At 61.5% G+C, this 27,525-nt stretch overlaps 1 protein-coding gene across 7 annotated transcripts in view; it reads right to left on the reverse strand.

The window, feature by feature from the left end:
- The window catches only part of HSPG2 (heparan sulfate proteoglycan 2), a 196,508-nt gene that overhangs the window by 79,254 nt on the left and 89,729 nt on the right, over positions 1–27,525 (reverse strand). For all 7 annotated transcript variants that reach the window (XM_078849390.1, XM_078849394.1, XM_078849389.1 and 4 more), the window contains 12 exons: positions 17,400–17,492; positions 16,159–16,239; positions 14,526–14,756; positions 14,293–14,406; positions 13,802–13,929; positions 9,403–9,489; positions 8,159–8,217; positions 6,577–6,741; positions 5,314–5,424; positions 4,281–4,381; positions 2,996–3,176; positions 1,199–1,258 (listed from right to left, as the gene is read on the reverse strand). In XM_078849390.1, coding sequence (XP_078705516.1) covers positions 1,199–1,258; positions 2,996–3,176; positions 4,281–4,381; positions 5,314–5,424; positions 6,577–6,741; positions 8,159–8,217; positions 9,403–9,489; positions 13,802–13,929; positions 14,293–14,406; positions 14,526–14,756; positions 16,159–16,239; positions 17,400–17,492 — 1,411 coding nt within the window. The remainder of the gene's footprint in view (positions 1–1,198; positions 1,259–2,995; positions 3,177–4,280; positions 4,382–5,313; positions 5,425–6,576; positions 6,742–8,158; positions 8,218–9,402; positions 9,490–13,801; positions 13,930–14,292; positions 14,407–14,525; positions 14,757–16,158; positions 16,240–17,399; positions 17,493–27,525) is intronic.

Genomic DNA, 27,525 nt, shown 5'->3' on the forward strand with positions numbered 1-27,525 from the left:
GTAACACTGGCCCCAGAAGACTGAGCAGAGGCCATGTCCCGGCCGGGCGGCCCCTGTTCTGCCCTGGAGAACAGTATATGGTCCATAATGGACCACAGCCAAGTGGGCAGTTTCGAGCAGGCCCCAGGTTTCTCTAACCAGCACCCAGGGCCAGGACTGAGAATTAGGGACCCAGAGCTGACTCCCTGAGAGTCTCCCTCAAGTGCTGAGTACAGCCGAGAGCCTGGGTCTTGGCACCTGCAGTGACTTGGCTGGGATCCCCCAGTTTGTGACCAAATTGCTGCCCCTGGGGCCAGTGTGGGGAGCAGCTCGTAGGATGTTAAGGAAACAATCCTGAAGCCCCCCATGCATAGAATCATAGAATATCAGGGTTGGAAGGGACCTCAGGAGGTCATCTAGTCCAATCCCCTGCTCAAAGAAGGACCAATCCCCAATTTTTTCCCCAGATCCCTAAATGGCCCCCTCAAGGATTGAACTCACAACCCTGGGTTTAGCAGGCCAATGCTCAAACCACTGAGCTATCCCTCCCCCTCAAAGGACAAAGCAGGAGGGGGTCTCTTCCTGGAGCCCAATGCAGGTGGGCCCAGGACAACTAACCCTGTCTGGCGTATCACCCACCTGTGCCTTGCGGTGCTGTACCACGGGCCAGTTTTCAGAGAAATGGGTCAGGATGCCACAGAAAGAAGGTGTTACTCTGAACACCAGGCAGGTCCCAGAGCCCCAAACACCCAACCTGCTCCGACACCTGCCCCTGCTGGCATTTGTTCCATCTCCAGCCCAGCGTCAGTCACAGGAGAAGAGGCCACTCAGGGACCTGCCCACCGTGACACATAGGAACCCAGTACACATCACTGACCTCTGGTGTCTAACCCCCTCTCCAGCCCTGATTACTGTGGCCAGAGGAACTGGGCTGTCCCAGGCATGGTGTCCTCAGGGCTGGATTAACCTTTTGAGGGCCCCGGCCCCATGCTCCACCCCGAGACCCCAACCCCTGCTCTGATCCGAGGTCCTGCTCCCACTCAGCCTCTTCCCTGAGTCCCCGCCCACCACTCGCACGGTGGGGGGGCAGGGGTGCAGAGAGGCGCAAACAGCAGCTGCGCCGCCCTTCCGTGCTGCGGGGGACAGCGAGCCGCATAGGCACCACCCTGAGCGGGAAGCCTTGGCACAGTGCTGGGCGTGCACAGCCAGGCCAACTTACAGGGTCGGTGGCCTTCCATGACTTCGATGGGTCCATAAAACATCTGAGTCTTAGAAGGGGCTGCAAAGAAATCAGGTTTCAGTTTCAACCCACAGGAACACTGAGCGCTGCGTGCGCGGCTCCATGCGGGGACCTGCCGGAGGGAGCATGGCAGCACCCAGCTCTGGGCCTGTTCCCCGACAACGCAGCGGTTGCTGTCTCAGCTCACAAACCACTACAGGGCAGCCTGAGGGCACCAGCCAGCAAGTCAGGTTTCTGTGTCCCGGTGTCTTGAATGGCTGCGCCAGGGAAGAGCCCTGGGACAGCTGACAGAAGAGGCTGCTCTGTGGTGGGTGGAGGCAGCTGGACCCTGAGCCCATGTGCCGCTGAGAGAGAAGCTGGAGGACTTGACACCAGCCACGTGGCCACAAGAAAGGAAAATGGCCCAGCACCATCTTCCCTTTCTTGGGAAGTGGCTTGGAAAGCAAAGAGCCATGTCCCCGTGCCTGTGAGGGCAGCGGGAATGAGGTCACTTCCTCCAGAGATTCCGCAGAAGGAAAGCCCCAGGGACAGCAAGAAAGAGAGGTGCAAAAAAAAATTCATTCCACCTCTGCCCCCAACACACTCTACGAAACAGGCTGCTTCTTCTTCCACAGGGCCCTGGATAGAGAAAAAACGAGGCGGTGTTTCTCTACCCCCACCCTTGCCGTGCTCAAGCACCTCCTGAATGTGAATGAATTTACCTCCTCTCGGATGTAGGGAAGGATCATTTTCCTGATTTTCCCAAAAAGGGAAACCAAGGCACAAAGCTTCCATGACTTCCACAGGGTCACACACACCCTGTGGCGGAGTCAGAAAAAGAATGCAGATCTGCTGAGTCCCAGCCAGGTGCCCTAGCTACAAATCATCTTTCCTCGCTGTTCAGCCCTCCTGCAGTGACACTAAAGGAGCAGGGTCCAAAATCAGATTGACCCCATAGAGAAGCCCACGCTTCCGACCCTGTGTTGCTTGGCCTGGACAGGACACGGCAGGAATTTTACACCTAGCTTCTCTTGCCCCCTATTTCTCTCATCTTGACAAAGAAACTGGCTTTCTTGATTTCTGTTTTCCATGCCGCAGCGGCAAGGGCGCTTAAACCCAAACTGGAGCAGCTTCCCTTTGAGCCCCCGACCTCGTTTGATTAGGGTTCCACTTTGCTTTCACAACACCTAAGCTGGCCATAAACCCTGACCCTGCTCCTGTCAGAGATTCTGCGGGGTCGGCGGTTCCTGCTGAATGGCACCGCTCTGAATTAATCCACTAGCACGAGAGTTTGAGGAGGAAATCAGGGGGGAGGGGCATTAGCCCAAGTCAGGTGCAACTTTTCAATGGTCATGTCCCCCCATGCAGCTCTCCCCTCCGCCCAGAAGGAAGCTGCCTTTGTAAAGGCCAATGGTGGGCACCGGCCGGTGGGGAACGTCCCCATTAAAAACCCACCCAGTGAGGTCAGCGCCAGCAGATCCCACCGACCCCGGAACCAGAGAAGGACGGAATGGGGACTGACCGTGGGCACCACTCCTGCCAGGGAAAGTGCCACAGGGTGGGGGGGGGGCACAGAGCAATGCTAGCACCCCCAGGGCAGAGTGGGGAGCCTGGCTAGCAGAAGGTTACATTTGGTGGCACTGTCCTGGGCAGAAGGTGGCCTCAGGACTCCGGATTGCAGGGGTGGCTCCTGGTAACTGGTGAGCACTGGGCGCCAGCAGCCAGGCTCTCCCTAACTGCCTCCATCTGACTAACCCAGGCCAGGCTCTCCCTGAGGGCGCAATGGGGCGTGCACACCTTGCACGTGCAGCGTGGCTGTGCCCTCGGCCATGTCCAACATGTTGGAGCCGGTACAGACGTAGATGCCGGCGTCCTCGGGCTGCACGTTGCGGATGGTGAGGATGCCGTTGAAGTCCATGGCGCGGCGCGGCAGTTTGCCATGGTTCTGGCGCGTCCAGACCAGCGTGTAGGCTGGAGACTGCGGGAGCAGAGGGTACATGGCCATGAGGAGGGCATGAGCCCACCCTCCCCCACCCCAGGGAGCTGGCGCTAGGTGGGCTCCTCGGGAGGCAACGTGGGGCCAATCCTCACCTAGGCAATAAACCTGCTCCCCTCCCTACACCCCTGCCAGGGCTAGGGCCACTGCAGGGGATGGCAGAGCACAGGAGTGGCACCCAGATACCATGGTGATGGACACGTCACTGAAGAAGGCAGAGGCAGGGAAGGCTGCGTCCCCTAGGCTGCGCTCGGCAGCTTCGGGAGGGTGGCTCCCTGCCTGGCTACTCAGGGACTGTCAGACCCCAGGCCCTGGTTAGCAAGTCACTCTGCTCCCTACTCTGCTCACCAAAGCGTGGGGAGAGCAGGTGTCAGTCCTCCCGCTGCGGGGAGCCCGGGCTCTGCCCTGCTGGCACCACCTGAGAGTTGCGCCCGGTCAGACTCTCAGCTGGGGTGACTGGACCTTGTTTCACAGACTTCCCTGGCAACGTCCATTTACGCCGGCTGGGTGTAAGGGCTCCAGCGGGTGTGCCATGCCGGCTGCCCGTTATCCCAAATGTGGGCACAGGGCTTTGGCTGCGTTACCACCTGGCAGCTGGCAGCCGGCTGGGCACTCTGCTCTAAACTGCATGACTGTCTGCACTGCCCTCAGAGCCCACGTATGCACCGTGCTCACCCTCAGCTTCACCCCGCGTTAAACAATGACAAGCGCCGTGAGGACCCCGCAGTCACAGGACCGCTAGCCGCTCGCCCGGCTCCCATTGACTTTCCAGCACAAGCTCTCTGGGGCGCCGGCTCTTTGCTAGATGGGCGTGCAGTGCCTGGCACAACCGGCCTGATCCCTGGCCAGGGCCTCGCGGCGCCACTCCAGAAAAAACAGGTGTGTGGCCATTGTGGCCTTGTGTCTGTGCAGGGTCTGGGTGTCCAGGCGGCTGCAGGAGGCGCATGGGTTCCTTGCCCGGGCCTGTGCTGTTTCTGGAGTAGCAGCCGTGCGAGTGAACAGCGCAGAGTTCGGTTTTCATTTCCCCACCCACGCTCAGCCCATCTCGCTGCCTCCCCCAGCCCCAGGCAGCTGCCCTGCCCTCACCTTGCTCTTGGCCGTACAGATGAAGGTGACGTCAGCTCCCGGCTTCACACTCTGGACCCTCTTCTCCTCCACGGTCACTGTGATGGGTTTGCTGGGGGCCTCTGCACCGACGGGGAGACATAAGACTCGTGCCCAGCACACCCTGCAGGCCATGGACAGCAGGACGGCAGCTCCAGGGCCCAGCCACCAGGGCCTAATGGTGCCCCAGGGCCAGGGCCAGGCAGGGCAAGGAGGCCAACAGGGAGCAGCGCTTGGGGTGGGAGGGTTGAGTTCAGCTTTTCTTGTCAGCTCTTCCTCTCTGAGGCTGCCTCATCCCAACCTAGGCCCTTCCCTCCTCCTGGGTCCCAGGCAAATCCTGCCCCCTCTCCGGGCCCCATGCCCTGCCCTCCTCTTTGGCCCTGCCTGCCCCCGGGCCCCGTCGGCCATGCCTGCCCCCAGGCCCTGCCCATCCCCTGGTCCCTGCCCTCCTCCTGGGCCCTGCCCATCCCCTGGGCCCTGCCCGCCCCCTGATCCTCATGCAGATCCTGCCCAGCCTCGGGGCCTGAAGCCCTGCCTGCCTCCTGGGTCCTGTCTGCTCCCAGACCCCAGGCCCTGCCCATCCCATGGGCCCTGCCCCCCCGGCCCCCACACAGATCCTGCCCAGCCTCGGGAAGGCCCTATCCATTCCCCTGAGCCCAGGCAGACCCTGCTCCCCGCTGGACCCCAGGCCCTGGACCCCAGGCCCTGCCCACCCCTGGGCCTTGCCCATAGGAGCTCATCTTGTTGCCCAGGCGTGAGGGGCTGGTGGTGGATGGGGTCAGAGGCTCGGACCTCGACCCTGCCCTGGCTGCCTGCGTGGAGCAGTGCCATTTGCTCTGCCTCTATCCCACCGCCACTGAGGGCAGGGCCACCATGACAACGGCTCTGCCAGGGAAGGAGGGTGTCAGCTCCCAACCGTGGCCCCGCAGAGTGCACAGCCCGGGTGCCAGGCCCACCTGGTCTCAGCAGCGCCCTCCCGCTCCCCCACCCGCAGGCCAAGCCCGCAGCCGCTCACCCGTGACAATGATCTCCGCCCGACTGGCATTGCTGTGCTCCAGGCTGCGGCAGGTGCAGACGTACACACCGGCCTCCGAGGGACGGATGCTGGGGAAGTGGAGCTCTTCACCTAGGGCCAGGCAAAGGACGCGTGAGACCCACACATGGCCCACCACGGGCAGAGCGTGTGCACAGAGGGGCCCTCTGGCAGGCAGGGAGAACATCCCCAGGCCTGGGGAGCTTGCAGGGAGACCCTGTCTCTGCCACCCCGCTGCTTATAGCCACTGGTCACAGCTCCCCAGCCATGGCCCAGCACCCCAGCTAGGGAGGGCTGGCCTGGGCCACATCTGGACGGAGAGCTCTGAGGAACACCTGAGATGCTCAGACTGGTGATTCGGGAGGTGGCACATGCGCCCGAGCCAGCGTGGGCCCCCGTGTGGTGCTAGGACATTCCGTGGGGGGTGCTCTCCCCTGCAGATTGCAGTTGGAGGAGCATCGATCCAAGCTCCTGACCTGCTCTGGCCTCGGGGGGCTGCATTTGCACCAGATTGGGGTGTCCTGATCCAGCCCCTCCTGAACTCCCTGTTGTCTCCTCGCCTTTGAGCAGGCTGAATGACAGAATGGCTGGCCCCAGCCAGGTGTGTCCCTGAGTCTGTGGGACCCAGGGCTGGACCCCCATCCTGCCCTCGGTTCCCTACTGATTCAAACCTTCCACCATTGGCCTGGGCGTCTGCCAGCACCAGTACTAATCACAATAAACCTGCCATCAAACCCACTCCCCACAGCCACCAGGATGACCCTGCAGTGGCATGTGGATACCAGATTCTCCTTCCCCTCCTGTCCTACAGTTTTATAGCATTGCGGTGTGACTGTATAAAGAGCTACCCTGTCGCACCCCAGAGACAGCTGGATCCCAGTGCTAGGTGAGGGATCTCTGTATAAATGGATATATTGCCACACCCCAGAAGCAGCTGCATTTCAGGGCTGGTCTACACTTATAACTTAGGTCGACATAGCTGCAGTGCTCGGGGGTGTGAAAATCCACACCTCTGAGCACTGTAGCTATGCTACCAACCCTGGTAGATGCAGCTAGGTTGACAGATGAACGCCTCCATCAGCCGTCGCTCAGGGAGCTCCCAAAGCAATGGTCAGACCCTTCCAGCTACATGACGGAGCTACGCTGTGCCACCATAGCTCCCACAGTGCAGACACAGCCTCAGCGGAGGGGATGTGCCTGGTTCCTAACGTTCATTGTTCTCTCCACACCTGGCCACACCGTTACCTTGCCGTCGGCTCTGAGCAGTGCTGGGCACAGGGCGTCCATCCTCCCGCGACCAGGAGTAGTAGTAGGGCGGGCTGCCACTGGCCTGGCAGCGCAGAGTCACCTCACCACCCTGCGACACCGTGGTCTTTGACGGGTGGACTCGTACCACGAAAGGGGCTCGGTCTGTGGGGAGAGGAGAGCGGGAGCCGGTCATTCTGGGGATGCTGGGGCGATGCATCAGACCCACAGGGGTGGGTCAGCAATGGTGCTGTGGCCAGCTGCCCCCCCACATGGGAACTGCCTTGATGTGAGAGCAAAGGGCCCACCCAGGGCTGTGGGGCGAGGGGCCATATCCATCCAAGCCCAGCTCTGCACCCACCAACAGGACCCCCCCAGGACTATGGGGCAAGGGGCCGTATCCACCCATGCCCTGCTGTACACCCACCAAGGGGGACCCCCCGGGGCTCTGGTGCAAGGGGCCGTATCCACCCGTTCCCTGCTCTGCACCCACCAACGGGGGCCCTCCAGGGCTCTGGGGTGAGGGGCCGTATCCACCTGTGCCCTGAGGGGCTCATCCCTCTACCAGCTCCTGGCCAGATCCCATCTCTCTGCTGACCGTTGCTGGCGGGGCAGAGGCAGGGATGAGGGGCTGGATGCTAGGAAGTCTGGCCCGTGGTCTGGGAGCTGTACCAGCATCAAGCAGTCACCTGCTCCCCTTGCAGCCACCTGAGCCCGGAGTCACAGCCCTCCAGGAGGGGGTGCTCCAAGCACCCTGTATTCACACTCCCCACATCACTGCGATGCGCCTTGGGAGGAATCATTAAAGTCCCCCTCCAGGCTAATGTCCTTGGGGAGCGTATGCACGAAGCGCACAGGAAGAGTTCACCCAACAACCGGGTGGGGTAACCCTGCTTCTCAGACACAGGACAGGCTGGCACCTCTGGCCTGTCCCGGGGCTGCTCCTTGGCAGCAATGGGGGTAGGAACAAATCAATCTGCAAACAGCAGCTTGGAGCCTCTTTCCGTATGGGACTCCCCATCCCGACCTCACCGCTGGAGTAAACTTTCTCCGTGGTGACCCTCAGCAGAGAGCATTTCAAAAGGGGCTGGACTGTGACAGTGAGCAGCAAAACCACCCCAGCCACCTCTCTCTCACCTGCAGGGCACTGTGACTGCAGGGGAGAGCTGGACCTGAGGTCTGCATCAGCCATACTGACGGGAGAGTGGTGCAGGTTTGACCTCCAGCCAAGCCTAGCTTGTTCAGTGGTAGCTGCTAGAAAGGGGTTTATATTTGTGTTTCTTGGACCCATTTCTAACTTTGATGCCTTACACTAGTACTCACCTGAAATCCGCCAGGCTGTAGTTAAATAAACTGGCTTGATTTTTAATCTAACCCAGTGCAGCACTGTGTTTAAACTGAGCTGTTGGTAACTCCAGTGAACATAGAAAATTGCTGGCTACTGACCCTGGACAGTGTCAAGGGACCTTCAACATCTCAGCTTGCAGGCTGCTAGCCTTTGTCCTTCTGCTGGCCCAAAAGCCAGGGCAGTGGGGACCCACTGGGACCCAGCCCTGCCGCCAGCGCCTGGACCAGCACTTACCCACAGGCACACACTTCTGCCCCCGCACGCTGGGGTTCCCCACATAGCCTGGTGCACATCTGTGGGGAGCAGGAGAGACAGGTGAAGGGGGCACTGGCTCCCAGGGGAAAACAATTATGGGGGGGAGGGGGAGTTGCACACAAAGCCTAGGGCTGCCAACTTTCTATTGGCACAAAACCGAACACCCTAGCCTCGCCCCTTCCTGAGGCCCACCCCCTGCTCACTACATTCCCCCTCCCTCAGTGTCTCGCTCTCCCCCACCCTCACTCACTTTCACTGGGGCTGGGGCAGCAAGTTGGGGTACGGGAGGGGGTTGGGGCTCGGGGTTGGGGCGTGGGCTTACCTTGGGTGGCTCCCGGTCAGCGGCGCAGCAGGGCTAAGGCAGGCTGCCCGCCCCTCCTGGCTCCGTGTTGCGCCCCAGAAGTGGCCAGCGGGTCTGGCTCCTACGTGGGGGCGCGGGCAGGAGGCTCTGCGGCATGTGCTGCTCTCAGCTGCAGGCACTGACAACCCCCCAGCCCCACTGTGGAGCCAGTGCTCGGGGCGGGGGCAGCGCGGAGCACTGTGGCCCACCCCGCCTAGGAGCTGGACCTGCTGGTCGCTTCTGGAAGCAGTGCAGTGCCCCACGACAGATAGGGCTAGCCAGCCTTAGAGCCGCACCGCCGACCAGACTTTTATCGGTCCGGTTGGCGGTGCTGACTGGAGCCGCCAGGGTCCCTTCTCGACTGGGCGTTCCGGTCGAAAAACGGACACCTTTGGGAACTCCCTAACAAAGCCTTCTGTCCGCTGTGCCTTGGAGCTGCAGGCTGGGCCTGAGGAGCGTGGGGAAGCAGTTATTGCCCCAGTGTACACAGCCCCCGGGGTCCAGGTGCAATGAGGCCAGACTCCATGGGGCAAGCCCCGACCCATGGAAGCTGCAAGTCCAGGGGACAATAGAGTTGTCACCTTTCTAAGGGCTGGAAAGAAGACCCGGAGGCCCTGTCCTGCCTCTTCCTTTGAGGTCCTGCCCGCCTACTCTGCTTCCTCCCCAAAGCCCCACCCCTTCTCCATGTCCTCCCCCAAGTACCCTTCTGCTCCACCTCTTCCCCCAAGGCCCCGCCCCTGCTCTGCCTCTTCCCCACTCATCCCAGACTTTAAAACATGGACAATGTAGGGGGGCTTGTCAAATGACACCAGGACACACAAGCCAAAACCCAGACTGTCTGGGGGAAAGCTGGCCGGGTGGCAGCCCTAGGGGAAAGACTTACTGCTCGCAGTACTGGCCGGTGTAGCCGGGATCGCAGGCAGAGCAGCGATAGCCGCCCGCCCCCAGGCTCTCACATGTCCGCGAGAACCTGCAGGGAGAGAGCGAACTGAGCAAACCGGTCAGGAACAGCGCCCCCACCCACCCAGTGAACAGCGCCCCCCTGCCTCCGCCACCCCGGAACCACGGCAGGAACAACACCTCACCCCGGCTCAGCCATCCCGGGAACAGCGCCCCCCTGCCTCCGCCACCCCGGAACCACTCCAGGAACAGAACCCCACCCCGGCTCAGCCATCCCGGGAACAGCGCCCCCTGCCTCCGCCACCCCGGAACCATGGCAGGAACAGAACCCCACCCCGGCTCAGCCATCCCGGGAACAGCGCCCCCCTGCCTCCGCCACCCCGGAACCATGGCAGGAACAGAACCCCACCCCGGCTCAGCCATCCTGGGAACAGCGCCCCCCTGCCTCCGCCACCCTGGAACCACTCCAGGAACAGAACCCCACCCCGGCTCAGCCATCCCGGGAACAGCGCCCCCTGCCTCCGCCACCCCGGAACCATGGCAGGAACAGAACCCCACCCCGGCTCAGCCATCCCGGGAACAGCGCCCCCTGCCTCCGCCACCCCGGAACCACTCCAGGAATAGAACCCCACCCCGGCTCAGCCATCCCGGGAACAGCGCCCCCCTGCCTCCGCCACCCCGGAACCACTCCAGGAACAGAACCCCACCCCAGCTCAGCCATCCCGGGAACAGCGCCCCCTGCCTCCGCCACCCCGGAACCACTCCAGGAACAGAACCCCACCCCGGCTCAGCCATCCCGGGAACAGCGCCCCCCTGCTTCCGCCACCCCGGAACCACTCCAGGAACAGAACCCCACCCCGGCTCAGCCATCCCGGGAACAGCGCCCCCCTGCCTCCGCCACCCCGGAACCACTCCAGGAACAGAACCCCACCCCGGCTCAGCCATCCCAGGAACAGCGCCCCCCTGCCTCCGCCACCCCAGGAACAGAACCCCACCCCGGCTCAGCCATCCCGGGAACAGCGCCCCCTGCCTCCGCCACCCCGGAACCATGGCAGGAACAGAACCCCACCCCGGCTCAGCCATCCTGGGAACAGCGCCCCCCTGCCTCCGCCACCCCGGAACCACTCCAGGAACAGAACCCCACCCCGGCTCAGCCATCCCGGGAACAGCGCCCCGCTGCCTCCGCCACCCCGGAACCACTCCAGGAACAGAACCCCACCCCGGCTCAGCCATCCCGGGAACAGCGCCCCCTGCCTCCGCCACCCCGGAACCACTCCAGGAACAGAACCCCACCCCGGCTCAGCCATCCCGGGAACAGCGCCCCCCTGCTTCCGCCACCCCGGAACCACTCCAGGAACAGAACCCCACCCCGGCTCAGCCATCCCGGGAACAGCGCCCCCCTGCCTCCGCCACCCCGGAACCACGGCAGGAACAGAACCCCAACCCAGCTCAGCCATCCCGGGAACAGCGCCCCCCTGCCTCCGCCACCCCGGAACCACTCCAGGAACAGAACCCCACCCCGGCTCAGCCATCCCGGGAACAGCGCCCCCTGCCTCCGCCACCCCGGAACCACTCCAGGAACAGAACCCCACCCCGGCTCAGCCATCCCGGGAACAGCGCCCCCCTGCCTCCGCCACCCCGGAACCACTCCAGGAACAGAACCCCACCCCGGCTCAGCCATCCCGGGAACAGCGCCCCCCTGCCTCCGCCACCCCGGAACCACTCCAGGAACAGAACCCCACCCCGGCTCAGCCATCCCGGGAACAGCGCCCCCCTGCCTCCGCCACCCCGGAACCACTCCAGGAACAGAACCCCACCCCGGCTCAGCCATCCCGGGAACAGCGCCCCCCTGCCTCCGCCACCCCGGAACCACTCCAGGAACAGAACCCCACCCCGGCTCAGCCATCCCGGGAACAGCGCCCCCCTGCCTCCGCCACCCCGGAACCACTCCAGGAACAGAACCCCACCCCGGCTCAGCCATCCCAGGAACAGCGCCCCCCTGCCTCCGCCACCCCAGGAACAGAACCCCACCCCGGCTCAGCCATCCCGGGAACAGCGCCCCCTGCCTCCGCCACCCCGGAACCATGGCAGGAACAGAACCCCACCCCGGCTCAGCCATCCCGGGAACAGCGCCCCCCTGCCTCCGCCACCCCGGAACCACGGCAGGAACAGAACCCCACCCCGGCTCAGCCATCCCGGGAACAGCGCCCCCCTGCCTCCGCCACCCCGGAACCACGACAGGAACAGAACCCCACCCCAGCTCAGCCATCCCGGGAACAGCGCCCCCCTGCCTCCGCCACCCCGGAACCACTCCAGGAACAGAACCCCACCCCGGCTCAGCCATCCCGGGAACAGCGCCCCCCTGCCTCCGCCACCCCGGAACCACTCCAGGAACAGAACCCCACCCCGGCTCAGCCATCCCAGGAACAGCGCCCCCTGCCTCCGCCACCCCGGAACCACTCCAGGAACAGAACCCCACCCCGGCTCAGCCATCCCGGGAACAGCGCCCCCCTGCCTCCGCCACCCCGGAACCACTCCAGGAACAGAACCCCACCCCGGCTCAGCCATCCCGGGAACAGCGCCCCCCTGCCTCCGCCACCCCGGAACCACTCCAGGAACAGAACCCCACCCCGGCTCAGCCATCCCGGGAACAGCGCCCCCTGCCTCCGCCACCCTGGAACCATGGCAGGAACAGAACCCCACCCCGGCTCAGCTATCCCGGGAACAGCGCCCCCCTGCCTCCACCACCCCGGAACCGCTCCAGGAACAGAACCCCACCCCGGCTCAGCCATCCCGGGAACAGCGCCCCCCTGCCTCCGCCACCCCGGAACCATGGCAGGAACAGAACCCCACCCCGGCTCAGCCATCCCGGGAACAACGCCCCCCTGCCTCCGCCACCCCGGAACCACTCCAGGAACAGAACCCCACCCCGGCTCAGCCATCCCAGGAACAGCGCCCCCCTGCCTCCGCCACCCCGGAACCACGGCAGGAACAGAACCCCACCCCGGCTCAGCCATCCTGGGAACAACGCCCCCCTGCCTCCGCCACCCCGGAACCACTCCAGGAACAGAACCCCACCCCGGCTCAGCCATCCCAGGAACAGCGCCCCCCTGCCTCCGCCACCCCGGAACCACGGCAGGAACAGAACCCCACCCCGGCTCAGCCATCCTGGGAACAACGCCCCCTGCCTCCGCCACCCCGGAACCACTCCAGGAACAGAACCCCACCCCGGCTCAGCCATCCCGGGAACAGCGCCCCCTGCCTCCGCCACCCCGGAACCACGGCAGGAACAGAACCCCACCCCGGCTCAGCCATCCCGGGAACAACGCCCCCCTGCCTCCGCCACCCCGGAACCACTCCAGGAACAGAACCCCACCCCGGCTCAGCCATCCCAGGAACAGCGCCCCCCTGCCTCCGCCACCCCGGAACCACGACAGGAACAGAACCCCACCCCGGCTCAGCCATCCCGGGAACAGCGCCCCCCTGCCTCCGCCACCCCGGAACCACGGCAGGAACAGAACCCCACCCCGGCTCAGCCATCCTGGGAACAACGCCCCCCTGCCTCCGCCACCCCGGAACCACTCCAGGAACAGAACCCCACCCCGGCTCAGCCATCCCAGGAACAGCGCCCCCCTGCCTCCGCCACCCCGGAACCACGGCAGGAACAGAACCCCACCCCGGCTCAGCCATCCTGGGAACAACGCCCCCTGCCTCCGCCACCCCGGAACCACGACAGGAACAGAACCCCACCCCGGCTCAGCCATCCCGGGAACAGCGCCCCCCTGCCTCCGCCACCCCGGAACCACTCCAGGAACAGAACCCCACCCCGGCTCAGCCATCCCGGGAACAGCGCCCCCCTGCCTCCGCCACCCCGGAACCACGGCAGGAACAACACCTCACCCCCACTCAGCTGCCCCGGAAACAGCATCTGCTGCCCCCACTCAGCTGCCCCAGGAACGGAGCCCTCTGCCCCCACTCAGCCGCTCCGGGAACAGTGCCTCCTGCCCCCTGCCCTGCCGCCCCAGGAAGAGCGGTCCTGTCCCCGATGTATACCCCCCGAGTTATTAGACACACAAGGTTGAGCAAACCACAGAGCCCTCAGGATCACCCCCAAGGCAGGTTCTCGGGGGACCTGCCAGGAAACTCTGGCTGGCAGCAGCGGTGGGGCTGGTGCTGAGATGCCGACAGACCTTGGCTGGCAATAGGGTGGCCAGAACTTGGGGCCTCCTCCATAAATCCTCACTCCACCTCCACCCCGAGGTTAACACTCAGAGATGGAGATGCCACGTGGGAGGTGATGAGCTCAGTCATGTTAACCCCATGTGTGCCATGGGTTGCTACACTCTAACCCCCAACCCCACCCGCTGGTGTCAGCTACTCACTGGTTCTCAGGTTCGGAAAGTGGGCAGGCGCAAGGCTGGCAGTCCTCGGGGGTCCCGGCGGTGGCGTCACCGTAGTAGCCAGGGGCACACTGCTCGCAGAACTCCCCGGCCGCGTTGTGTAAGCAGTTCTGGGGAGAGGAACAGAGCTCACACACCCAGCCGATGGGAGAGGAGCGACTGCAGCGAGGGGCTTGCCCTGGGGCAGAGTTCTCCTCCAGGGTGGGGCAGGAGGCAGGGTATAGATGGGGTCCCTTGCCGAGTCACAGAGTGTGGGCCCAGGAAGCCAGGGGCTCTGGCCCAGCGCAAGCAGGTTCAGGGGGACCAGAGGGAGTCTCAGCCCTTCTCTCAGCCCACGTTGGGGCATCCACCTGGCCTGGGGCATCGGCGAGGGGGACTCCAGAAGACATAGGAGTGTCTGGTTCAGCGAGGCAGGGTGGAAAGGCTGCTCCAGCCGGTGGGGAGGTACAGTGTACAGCACACTGGTCACTCACCGAGCAGGCCCCCGTCTCCGGGTGACAGGAGTCCGAGTGGCCATTGCACTCACACAGCTCGCAGTGCCCCAGATACAGGCCACCCCCGGTGCGAGTGTAGCCAGCAGCACAGTCCTGCAGGGAAGAGACACAGCGTCACCCTGCAGTACAACCGGCCGGGGCCTCGCCCCCAGAGCGGGCACAGCTGCCAGGCCCCAAGCCAAGGGATGTGGGTCAGCAAGGGGCCACCTCACCTGGCAGGAGAGGCCCCGGTACCCAGGCGGGCAGCGGCACTCCTCCACCTCCAGCGCCCGCGGCAGGCTGCTGTAGGTGGGCACAGCGGTCTCCATGCTGACGCCAGCAATGCTGGCCGACACCATGTCGGTGGAATAGGTGGCACGGATGAGGATCTCGTCCAGGTCGGCCAGCGCCATCATCAAGTGCTCCCGGGTGGCATGCTGCCCGTCGGGACGCTTCCAGTATTGCTGTGGGGGAGAGGGGCAGAGTCACGCCTGGCTGGAAGCCCACCGAGCTCTGAGGCAAGGACAGCGGGGCTGCCCTGCAGGGAAGCCCATGTGCTCGCACCCTGGACCTTGGCTCAGCCAGGCTGCCCTGGATTCATGCAGCAGGGGCTGGAGGGGGCTCTGGGGCGGCGACTCCGCCATGGCACGAATGGGGACTAAACCCAGCTCAGACGAGAGCTCAACCCCGTGGAGCCAGAGGGCAGCCCAGCCCCTTGGGACATGCCCCCTCCTGGCACAGGTGGGTGAGTTGGCTTGACATGGGGGCTCCAGTGGCTTCAGTTCAGGGGAGGCCAGGAGCCCCACTGCACCTTCCCCACGCCCTTGCGGGGAGCTCAGACTGGAGAGGAGGGGGCAGGGGGACCATGTCGGGAGGCGGGGGTGTAAGATGGTGGGCGAGGCAGGGCCGGGGAGGGGGCCGGGGCGGTACCGCGTGGGTGAGGCGGGGCCGGGGAGGGGGCCGGGGCGGTACCGCGTGGGCGAGGCGGGGCCGGGGAGGGGGCCGGGGCGGTACCGCGTGGGCGAGGTGGGGCCGGGGAGGGGGCCGGGGCGGTACCGTGGGTGAGGCGGGGCCGGGGAGGGGGCCGGGGCGGTACCGTGGGTGAGGCGGGGCCGGGGAGGGGGCCGGGGCGGTACCGTGGGTGAGGCGGGGCCGGGGAGGGGGCCGGGGCGGTACCGCGTGGGCGAGGCGGGGCCGGGGAGGGGGCCAGAGCGGTACTGCGTGGGCGAGGTGGGGCCGGGGAGGGGGCCGGGGCGGTACCGTGCCGGCGAGGCGGGGCCGGGGAGGGGGCCGGGGCGGTACCGTGCTGGCGAGGCGGGGCCGGGGAGGGGGCTGGGGCGGTACCGCGTGGGCGAAGCGGGGCCGGGGAGGGGGCCGGGGCGGTACCGTGGGTGAGGCGGGGCCGGGGAGGGGGCCGGGGCGGTACCGCGTGGGCGAGGCGGGGCCGGGGAGGGGGCCGGGGCGGTACCGCGTGGGTGAGGCGGGGCCGGGGAGGGGGCCGGGGCGGTACCACGTGGGCGAGGCGGGGCCGGGGAGGGGGCCGGGGCGGTACCGCGTGGGCGAGGCGGGGCCGGGGAGGGGGCCGGGGCGGTACCGCGTGGGTGAGGCGGGGCCGGGGAGGGGGCCGGGGCGGTACCGCGTGGGTGAGGTGGGGCCGGGGAGGGGGCCGGGGCGGTACCGCGTGGGCGAGGCGGGGCCGGGGAGGGGGCCGGGGCGGTACCGCGTGGGCGAGGCGGGGCCGGGGAGGGGGCCGGGGCGGTACCGCGTGGGTGAGGCGGGGCCGGGGAGGGGGCCGGGGCGGTACCGCGTGGGTGAGGTGGGGCCGGGGAGGGGGCCGGGGCGGTACCCTGTGAGCCGCGCACTCACCTCCCGGAGGACGATCTCGAAGCTCTGTCGGTCACGTGGCAGCAGCTCAGGCTGGTAGGCCACCAGCGTGATGTCGTTGCCCTGCACAGACAGCAAGGGGAAGCGGCTGGTCAGACCCCGGGCTCGGCTCCGCACACCCTCATCCAGGTTGGCAGGGCCCCCCCTGCACACGCCATGCCAGCCCGTCCTGGACCTGTTCTGACCCTCTCCCTCCACCAGACGCCACCTGCCTTCCACTCACCTACAGGGCCCTTGTGCTGTGAGCACGCCCCCCAGTCCGCTGGCAGGTGCTGGCCTCTTCTCGCCCAGCCTGCTTGGACACCCCCTCATGTAGCGCCCTCCCTGCGGGGGGAGATTTCAAGGGCCCGTCTCTGTGGCTGCCCCTCTCTAAAGCACCCCCCTAAGAGTAGTTTCATCTAGCCCACCTTTCCCTTGTTTGCTTATGAGCCTGTCATGTGGGACTGTGCCAGATCCCTTTGTGAAACAGAGACATGCCACACCTACAGCTTCTCCCATCCCCTAGGCCAGTGCCCATCAGAGAAGGAAATTAGACGCTTTGCCATGATTTGTTCTTGACAGGTCCATGCTGGCTGCTCCTTATCGCCTTGCTGTCCTCGAGGTGCTTACAGATTGACTTTGAATCGTTTGTTTCAGTATCTCTCCGGGTATTGAAGTTAGGCTTTCTGGGCTGCAATTGCCCAGGTCCTTTCTGTTCCCCTTTTCAAAGGTGGGTACGAGGCTACGCATCTCCAGTCCTCTGAGACCTCACCCGTCCTTGGGGAGTTCTCCAAGATGGTCACTAACGGGTTCCCAGCTGGCTTCAGCTAGTTCCCTATGTGCCCGAGAGTGCACTTCACCAGGCCCTGCTCACTTCAATACACCGAACCCATCAAACTCCTTACCCTGACCTTTCCCTGTTCTGGCATGTATTCCCTGCCCTCCCTCCCAGCCTCCCTTCTCCCAGCTCTCTGCATGCCCCTCAATCCCAGCCCCCTGCTATTCCAGCCCTGGCCCCAGACACCCTGTCACCCAGACAACCCCCTTCCCATCCCGGAGAGCCCTGGTGCCCCACAGGCCCCCCACTGTCCTGTCCCAGCCAGGCCCCCATCCCATCCTGGACAGCTCCCTTACCCCCAACCCCATCCCAGGCAGCCCCCTTCCCATTCCAGAGAGCCCTGGTGCCCCACAGGCCCCCCACTGTCCTGTTCCAGGCACCCCTCCATCCCAGGCAGCCCCCTTACCGTGATCTGCACGTCGGCGTCAGGCAGCGGGGCACTCCTCCCCCCCGAGTTGTAGGAGAGGGTGTAGCGCAGCCGCCCACCATAGGAGCCGACCTGAGAAAGCAAGGAACAGCGTAGGCTGAGCACCTCAGCTCTGGCTCTGTGGCGCCCTGGCCTGGCCAAGGGTCCCTCAAGTGAGTCTGCCTGGGGCTGGTTTGGTCAGTCCATGAGGGGGGCACTAGGGGCGGGGACAGGGCAGGGGGAAGGATCAAAAACCTGCCCGATAGCGATCGACCCAGGGAGCTCCATCTCCTTAGCCTGACAGAGATGGCTCAGAGGGCCTTGACCCCAGTCTGTAAAGACCTGTGTGGGGAACAAAGATTTACTAACGGGCCCATCAGTCCAGCAGCGACGGGTTGAATCACGGGCACAGGGAGTGCATGTGTGAGGGTAATTAACCCTCAGAACCATTTCCCAGTGGATTCTCCAGCTCTGACCATCTGAAATCCAGCCTGGCTGTTTCTCTAACAGACCTGCTCTAGGAATTCCTGTGGGGCAGGTCTTTGGCCTGTGCTATCCAGGGGGTCAGGCGAGATCATGGGTTCCCAAACTGTGGGATGCACCCAAAGGTGGGCCAGGACACAGTCCCGGGTGCTCCACTGACGCATCATGGGCAGAGCTTGGGGGGCACTGCCCCCCCAAAATGTATATGTTGATAGTGGGAGGCACAATTTAAAGGTTCAGCTGCCCCCCGAACAGCTCGAGTCACACCCTCCCCAGCAGGTCCTCTCTCACACACAGGGCACCCAGTGCCACCATGTCTGACTGGGAAGTGGACAGCAACGAGGAGTCGTGTGCCTGGAGCTGGCTGTTAGCCCCCCACCACTGGCAGAGTGGTGCCCAGCAATGGCCCTGCCCAGGGCCAGAGGGGCACAGTGCCTCTGGCAGGTGGCAGAGAGAGAAGTGGAGCTGCTAAGTAGAGGGTGAGGAGAAGGGCTGGCCCTGAGAGGTGGCAGCTCCCAGAGGCTGGAGGGTTCCCAGCCATTCCCGCCCCAAGCCACTGCACCCCGCAATCCAAGGCAGCCGGGCCCCCTGGAGTCTCGGCCCTGCAGCGACTGGGGCTTGGCCGTGCTGCTCCGTTTCCACCTTGACGAGACATGATTGGGACCATCACAGTAGCAGGCACATGGTTTATATACAGGGTTGGAGTTCATAAGTCTAAAATCATCCAGGTGACTATTTTTCCTCCCAAAGTGCTAACGGTGGCTGCATGGGGGGCCTGAGGGCAGAGTTTGGAACTCCCTGGGCTAGATGATCACAATGGTCCCTCCTGGCCTCCGAGTCGATGAAATGAAGGGGACTTCTTGGAGATCTACAGCTCTGGAGAGTGCGACGCTCGTCCTTGGAGCCCTCAAGGCAAAGCCCAGTGCCCCCAAAGCCCCTCGCTCTCCAGAGGAGGCCAGGCCCTTCCCTGGGACTACAGGCTCCGGCAGGCAGGGCCTGTGCAGAACAGACCCAGCGAAGGCACAGAACCCGGGTAGGGAACAGCACCGGGTAACAAGGCAGGGGGCTCCCCAGGGCCATTTTGCCATGGGCATCGGAGCAGGCTGCAACAGGAACTCTGCTCAGCCACACAACCCAGCGCTCGAGGACAAGGGATTAGCCGAACCCCAGATCCCAGCACCCCCATTCTGGACCTAGATCAAAGTGGCAGCTGCCAGCAGTGCTTCCCCTCCCCAGAAGTTACCTTGTCCCCTAGGAAGGCGCCGGGAAGCTGCCAGTAGAAAACACTTTCAGGAAGCAGAGAGAAACCCTTGTAGATGAGAGAATACTGGGAGAGGAGAGAGATGGGCACATGGCACCGCGTCACAGAGGGGGCACAGCTGAGTGTCCCCACCTGGCTGGCTGCAGGAGAGTAGACGGGGAGCCACACAAAGCACGGGCATGGCACTGAAACTCCTGTGCCACAGGGAAATGGCACCACAAGCCATGCCCCCGCGGGAAGGGCCACGGGTGAGACAGGAGCGTTGTGCCAGTTCCCAGGCGTCCTGGGGGTGACAGCCCTCACTCCCGCTCTGCATCACTCATTCTAATCCATGCCCAGGCTGCGAGGCAGTGGTGCCCATGGGCAGGGGCACAACCCTTGCATTGCAGCCCTGCTGATGCCCTTCCATCCCACCTGCAGTGCCCACTGCTGGCTTCCCGACTGCCCACTAACAATGGGGGAGAAGGGGCCACTAGGACCTAGGACGAGACCCACTGGAGTTATCACACTTGTGAGCCAAGCTAAGATTGTACCCAAGGCTCCAGCTGTGCCAGGCTGGAGCACAACCATGCCCCTGCTTCCTGCACCTGTCATGAAGTGGTACCTTGAGGCACGGCAGGAGAGCTGGAGCCAGCAGTGGCCTCTTGCAAGGGGGCTGTTTTCCCAGATGGGTGGAATTTCCTGTTCATCAGGAAAGAATGCGGCCTGGTTGGGCTGCAGGCCGGAGCGATGCTCAGCTGCGGGCACAGGCAGCCTCACAGCAGGAGACATGCTGGCAGTCTGCGCGGGAGAGCTCCTGTTGGTCACTGTGGGGGCAAGGTGACCCTGGAGGAAATGCTGGGGGGCTGGAGAGAGGCTGAAGTCCCCCCAGGGGGAGGGCCAGGGGAACGGGCCCATCCCCTCCTAGAGCAGGATAACTAGGGGAACACAGACGGGAAACCCTGTCCCCCACTGTCTGTCTGCAGTCGGCCAGTGGGGAGCAGCACGGAGACTCGTTAGGGACGGTTGCAGCCACCCACACGCGCACAGACAAATGCAGGCAGAGTTAAAGGACTTCAACAGCAAACCACACAATTCCCGATGGCACCTCCACCTCCCCGAGCCAGGCAGGCTCCGTCGTCCCCGAGCGGGACAGATTCCCAGGGCACAACAATGGGCAGGAAGGCGCATGCACAGGGTGGGTCAACGGGGTGCAAGTGCTGGGCTTTCACCATCTACATCAGCTCTGAATCCAGACCTCAGGCTCCACAGCCGTGGTGCTCCAGCCCAGGCCTGGGCATGCTAGTATGCAAGGTCTCTGCTTAGCTGGAAAGGGCTGGCCAGGGGATACCAGGGGAGCTGCCATGTCGTAGTACCCAGGCAAACGAAGCCAGAATCTGCTCTCGTTCCCAAGTGCTTTCACCCCAGCATAGCCTCACTGGGGCAAATGAGATCAGCATCTGGCCCGCGGTACCCTGCGAACAGGGCCCAGGGAGCGCTACTGCAGGAACCAGATGCAATTCCCCGGGACATGCAGTGCCACCCCCGGCATTGTGCATCCCATGGGGACAGCGGGGCCATTTTACTCCCTCCCAGAGAGCCAAATCCCTCAGCCATGTAGAGCCCCACCCAGGCCATGCAGGTGGGCAAACCCTGGCCTCCGGTACCTTCTCAGCCACAGCAGCAAGCCTGTGGCCCTGGGAGAGGAGGTTGCTGGACTCCTGGGAGCGAGGTCCGAGCAATGCTTCCCGCTGGGGCTTTAGCAACACAAGAGACCAAGGGAGGGCTCAGTCCACGGAGGCAGTGTCTGGGGGCAAAGCCATAGACCCAGGACAGCATTGCATAGACTGACTGGGGGGGGGAAGGAGACCACAGACCCCGCAGATGGGTGAGGCAGGGTCCAGACCACTGGTTTGCTGGAGCGGCCTCAGACAGGGGCAGCAGAGAGGAGCAGAGCCAACGACTGAGTCCATTTGCAGACACTGTTTAAACAGCTTCATGGCCCGACCCGGGACCACTCCATACACGTGGCATCCCCTTGGGCACCAGCGCTGCCTCGCCCGGCCCAGGGCTATCCTGGGCAGGGTTTGGACAAGCCCAACGGCTCTGCCATGGCTTCTTGGCAGGGTGGCGAAGGTGGGGAGAGGGCAGCAAGAGGGCGTGGGGAAGGTAGTGAGCACAGGGGGAGGGCAGCAAAGGCGGATGGCGGACGGCGAAGGCAATGAAGGTAGGGAGAGGGTTGGGGGAATCACAGATTCATAGAATCTCAGGTTTCGAAGGGACCTCAGACGGTTCTAGTCCAACCCCCTGCTCAAACCAGGACCAACCCCAACTAAATCATCCCAGCCAGGGCTTTGTCAAGCCTGACCTTAACAACCTCAAAGGAAGGAGATTCCACCACCTCCCTAGGTAATGCATTCCAGTGTTTCACCACCCTCCTAGTGAAAAGGTTTTTCCTAATATCCAACCTAAACCTCCCACACTGCAACTTGAGACCATTACTCCTTGTTCTGTCATCTGGTACCACTGAGAACAGTCTAGATCCATCCTCTTTGGAACACCCTTCAGGTAGTTGAAAGCAGCTATCAAATCCCCCCTCATTCTTCTCTTCCGCAGACTAAACAATCCCAGTTCCCTCAGCCTCTCCTCGTAAGTCATGTGTTCTAGTCCCCTAATCATTTTTGTTGCCCTCCGCTGGACGCTTTCCAATTTTTCCACATCCTTCTTGTAGTGTGGGGCCCAAAACTGGACACATTACTCCAGATGAGGCCTCACCAATGCCGAATAGACGCGAACGATCACGTCCCTCGATCTGCTGGAAATGCTCCTACTTATACAGCCCAAAATGCCATTGGCCTTCTTGGCAACAAGGGCACACTGTTGACTCATATCCAGCTTCTGGTCCACCGTAACCCCTAGCTCCTTTTCTGAAGAACTGCTGCCGAGCCATTCGGTCCCTAGTCTGTAGCGGTACATGGGATTCTCCCGTCCTAAGTGCAGGACTCTGCACTTGTCCTTGTTGAACCTCATCAGATTTCTTTTGGCCCAATCCTCTAATTTGTCTGGGTCCCTCTGTATCCTATCCCTACCCTCCAGTGTATCTACCTCTCCTCCCAGTTTAGTGTCATCTGCAAACTTGCTGAAGGTACAATCCACACCATCCTCCAGATCATTAATAAAGATATTGAACAAAACCAGCCCCAAGACTGACCCTTGGGGCACTCCGCTTGATATGAGAGCCCGGTGATCTAGCCAGCTCTCTATCCACCTTATAGTCCATTCATCCAGCCCATACTTCTTTCACTTGCTGGCGAGAATACTGTGGGAGACCATGTCAAACGCTTTGCTAAAGTCAAGGAACAGCACGTCCACTGCTGTCCCCTCATCCACAGAGCCAATTATCTCATCATAGAAGGCAATTAGGTTAGTCAGGCATGACTTCCCCTTGGTGAATCCATGCTGACTATTCCTGATCACTTTCCTCTCTTTGAAGGAGGATTCCTAACAAAATTGATTCCTTGAGGACCTACTCCATGATTTTTCCAGGGACTGAGGTGAGGCTGACTGTCCTGTAGTTCCCAGGATCCTCCTTCTTCCCTTTTTTAAAGATGGGCACTACATTAGTCTTTTTCTGGTCGTCTGGGACCTCCCCCGATCGCCAGGAGTTTTCAAAGATAATGGCCCATGGCTCTTTGCAATCACATCCGCCAACTCCTTTAGCACTCTCGGATGCAACTCGTCCGGCCCCATGGACTTGTGCTCATCCAGCTTTTCTAAATAGTCCTGAACTACTTCTTTCTCCACAGAGGGCTGGTCACCTCCTCCCCATGCTGTGCTGCCCAGTGCAGCAGTCTGGGAGCTGACCTTGTTCGTGAAGACAGAGGCAAAAAAAGCATTGAGTACATTAGCTTTTTCCACATCCTCTGTCACTAGGTTGCTCCCCTCATTCAGTCAGGGGCCCACACTTTCCTTGACTCTCTTTTTGTCGCTAACGTACCTGAAGAAACCCTTCTGGTTACTCTTAACATCCCTTGCTAGCTGCAACTCTCAACTGTGATTTGGCCTTCCTGATTCTACTCCTGCATGGCTGAGCAATATTGTTATACTCCTCCCTGGTCATTTATCCAGTCTTCCACTTCTTGTAAGCTTCTTTTTTGTGTTTAAGATAAGCAAGGATTTCGCTGTTAAGCCAAGCTGGTCGCCTGCCATATTTACTATTCTTTCTACACATCGGGATGGTTTGTTCCTACAACCTCAATAAGGATTCTTTAAAATACAGCCAGCTCTCCTGGACTCCTTTCCCCTCCTCCTGAAGATCGAAACAACAGACTGGACTTCTACATAGAGTGCTTCCGCCGATGTGCACGGGCTGAAATTGTGGAAAAGCAGCATCACTTGCCCCATAACCTCAGCCGTGCAGAACACAATGCCATCCACAGCCTCAGAAACAACTCTGACATCATAATCAAAAAGGCTGATAAAGGAGGTGCCGTCGTCATCATGAATAGGTCGGAATATGAACAAGAGGCTGCTCGGCAGCTCTCCAACACCACTTTCTACAAGCCATTACCTCTGATACCACTGAGGGTTACCAAAAGAAACTACAGCATTTGCTCAAGAAACTCCCTGAAAAAGCTCAAGAACAAATCCGCACAGACACACCCCTGGAACCCCGACCTGGGGTATTCTATCTTCTACTCAAGATCCACAAACCTGGAAATCCTGGACGCCCCATCATCTCAGGCATTGGCACCCTGACAGCAGGATTGTCTGGCTATGTGGACTCCCTCCTGAAGCCCTACGCTATCAGCACTCCCAGCTACCTTCGAGACACCACTGACTTCCTGAGGAAACTACATTCCATCGGTGATCTTCCTGATAACACCATCCTGGCCACTATGGATGTAGAAGCCCTCAACACCAACATTCCACGCAAAGATGGACTACAAGCCGTCAGGAACAGTATCCCCAATAACGTCACGGCAAACCTGGTGGCTGAACTTTGTGACTTTGTCCTCACCCATAACTATTTCACATTTGGGGACAATGTATACCTTCAGATCAGCGGCACTGCTATGGGTACCCGCATGGCCCCACAGTATGCCAACATTTTTATGGCTGACTTAGAACAACGCTTCCTCAGCTCTCGTCCCCTACTCTACTTGCGCTATATTGATGACATCTTCATCATCTGGACCCCTGGAAAAGAAGCCCTTGAGGAATTCCACCATGACTTCAACAATTTCCATCTCACCATCAACCTCAGCCTGGACCAGTCCCCACAAGAGATCCACTTCCTGGACACTACAGTGCTAATAAACAACGGTCACATAAACACCACCCTATACCGGAAACCTACTGACCGCTATACTTACCTATATGCCTCCAGCTTTCATCCAGACCATACCACACAATCCATTGTCTACACCCAAGCTCTACAATACAACCGCATTTGCTCCAACCCCTCAGACAGAGACAAACACCTACAAGATCTCTATCAAGCGTTCTTACAACTACAATACTCACCTGCTGAAGTAAAGAAACAGATTGATAGAGCCAGAAGAGGACCCAGAAGTCACCTACTACAGAACAGGACCAACAAAGATAACAACAGAACGCCACTAGCCGTCACCTTCAGCCCCCAACTAAAACCTCTCCAACGCATCATCAAGGATCTACAACCTATCCTGAAGGACGATCCCTCACTCTCCCAGATCTTGTGAGACAGGCCAGTCCTCGCTTACAGACAGCCCCGCAACCTGAAGAAAATAGTCACCAGCAACCACACACCACACCACAGAACCACTAACCCAGGAACCTATCCTTGCAACAAAGCCCGTTGCCAACTGTGCCCACATATCTATTCAGAGGACACCATCATAGAGCCTAATCACATCAGCCACACTGTCAGAGGCTCGTTCACCTGCACATCTACCAATGTGATATACGCCATCATGTGCCAGCAATGCCCCTTTGCCATGTACATTGGTCAAACTGGACAGTCTCTATGTAAAAGAATAAATGGACACAAAGCAGATGTCAAGAATTATAACATTCATAAACCAGTCGGAGAACACTTCAATCTCTCTGGTCACTTGATCTCTGATCTAAAAGTCGCAATATTACAACAAAAAGACTTTAAAAACAGACTCCAACAAGAGACTGCTGAATTGGAATTAATTTGCAAACTGGATACAATTAACTCAGGCTTGAATAGAGACTGGGAGTGGATGGCTTATTACACAAAGTAAAACTATTTCCCCATGTTTATTCCCCCCCCTTCTTCAGACGTTCTTGTTAACTGCTGGAAATGGCCCACCTTGATTATCACTACAAAAGGTTTTCTTTTCCGTCCCCCCCCCACCCCCGCTGGTAATAGCTCATCTTAAGTGATCACTCTCCTTACAGTGTGTATGGTAACACCCATTTTTTCATATTCTGTGTGTATATAAATCGCCTCACTGTATTTTCCACTGAATGCATTTGATGAAGTGAGCTGTAGCTCACGAAAGCTTATGCTCAAATAAATTGGTTAGTCGCTAAGGTGCCACAAGTACTCCTTTTCTTTTTGCGAATACAGACTAACACGGCTGCTACTCTGAAACCTTTCCCCCTCATGTTATTCTCCCAGGGGATCCTGCCCCTCAGTTCCCTGAGGTTGTCAAAGACTGCTTTTCTGAAGTCCAGGGTCCGTATTCTGCTGCTCTCCTTTCTTCCCTGTGTCACGATCCTGAACTCGACCATCTCATGGTCACTGCCTCCCATCCACTTTTGCTTCCCCTACTAATTCTTCCCGGTTTGTGAGCAGCAGGTCAAGAAGAGCTCTGCCCCTAGTTGGTTCCTCCAGCAGTTGCACCAGGAAATTGTCCCCTACCCTTTCCAAAAACTTCCTGGATTGTCTGTGCACCGCTGTATTGCTCTCCCAGCAGATATCGGGGTGACTGAAGTCTCCCATGAGAACCAGGGCCTGCGATCAACTTCCGTGAGTTGCCGGAAGAAAGCCTCGTCCACCTCATCCCCCTGATCCAGTGGTCTCTAGCAGACTCCCACCACGACATCACCCTTATTGCTCATGCTTCTAAACTTAGTCCAGAGACTCTCAGGTTTTTCTGCAGTTTCATACCGGAGCTTTGAGCAGTGGACGGGAGGGCAAGGGAAGGACAGTGAAGGAGGAGGGAGGGTGGCGGGAGGGTGGAAAGGAGGGGGGTATCTGGGGAGCTCTCTGAGTCCCCACGTCAGGGAGAGTGGCTGAGGCACACACTGCAGGATGGGGGGGAGGGTGTGAAGCATTGGCGGGTGAAGGGGAAGCCAGGGCTTGGGAAGAGCGAAATCCCAGAGTCAAGGGAGGGGCATCCAGCCAGGGCGGAGTGCTATGTGGAGAGGCCGTCTGCCCCACGGCGAAGCCAAAAAGCAGCTCCCAGATCACAGCATCCAGCCTCCACTGGGCTTCATCGGTCTGATGAAGGGAGGGGACGGACAGAGAGAGCCAGTGAGTGACCTGAGAGCAGGGAGTGGCCACGCCAGGCAGTGCCATCATCATACACCATGCTGGGCATGGTGCCAACCCACACACCACACTGGGCATGGTGCCAACCCCACAAATCACGCCAGGCACAGCACCAACCCCACAACCACACTGGGCACTGTGCCAACCCCACACACCATGCTGGGCACGGTGCCAACCCCACACACCATGCTGGGCACAGTGCCAACCCCACACACCACACTGGGCATGATGCCAACCCCACACACCATCATGGCACAGTGCCAACCCCACACACCATGCCAAGCACAGCACCAACCCCATACCAGGCACGGTGCCAACCCCACAAACCATGATGGGCACAGAACCAACCCCACACCAGACTAGGCAGGGGTTGTGCCAACCCCCTCCCCCACACACCAGGATGGGGAAGTGCTAACCCCCACCCACTATGCCCCAGCCCCTGGAAGAGTGGTACTGAACCCACATGCCACACAGGGACGGGATGGAGCCAAGGATGCTGGGCCTTCTCCAAACAGCGCCTCCTGGAGGCAGCCAGCAGCGGAAGCCTCAGGGGCAGGGCCCCGCTCAGGTGCCCTGCAGCAGCCGCTGGCAGGACATCTCCTCAGAGCGACCTCCATGCACACGGCAATAGCCAGCTGGGTGCAGGCTGGCATGGGGAGGGGGAGCGGTGCAGAGCTGGGTGCTGTCTGGCATGGGGCGGGGAGTGGCGCAGGGCCAGGTGTTGGCCAGCATGGGGGAGGTTGGGTGAGGCCGCGTGCTGGCTGGCATGGGGCAGAAAGGGGCATGAGGCACTGGCTAACATAGGGAGGGGAGTGGGGTGGGGCTGGGCACAGGCTGGCATGTGGTGGGGGAGCGGTGCAGAGTTGGGTGTTGGCTGGCATGAGGGGAGGTGGGGC

This window comes from Lepidochelys kempii, chromosome 18 (genome assembly GCF_965140285.1).
Source record: "Lepidochelys kempii isolate rLepKem1 chromosome 18, rLepKem1.hap1, whole genome shotgun sequence".
Lineage (NCBI taxonomy): Eukaryota > Metazoa > Chordata > Testudines > Cheloniidae > Lepidochelys > Lepidochelys kempii.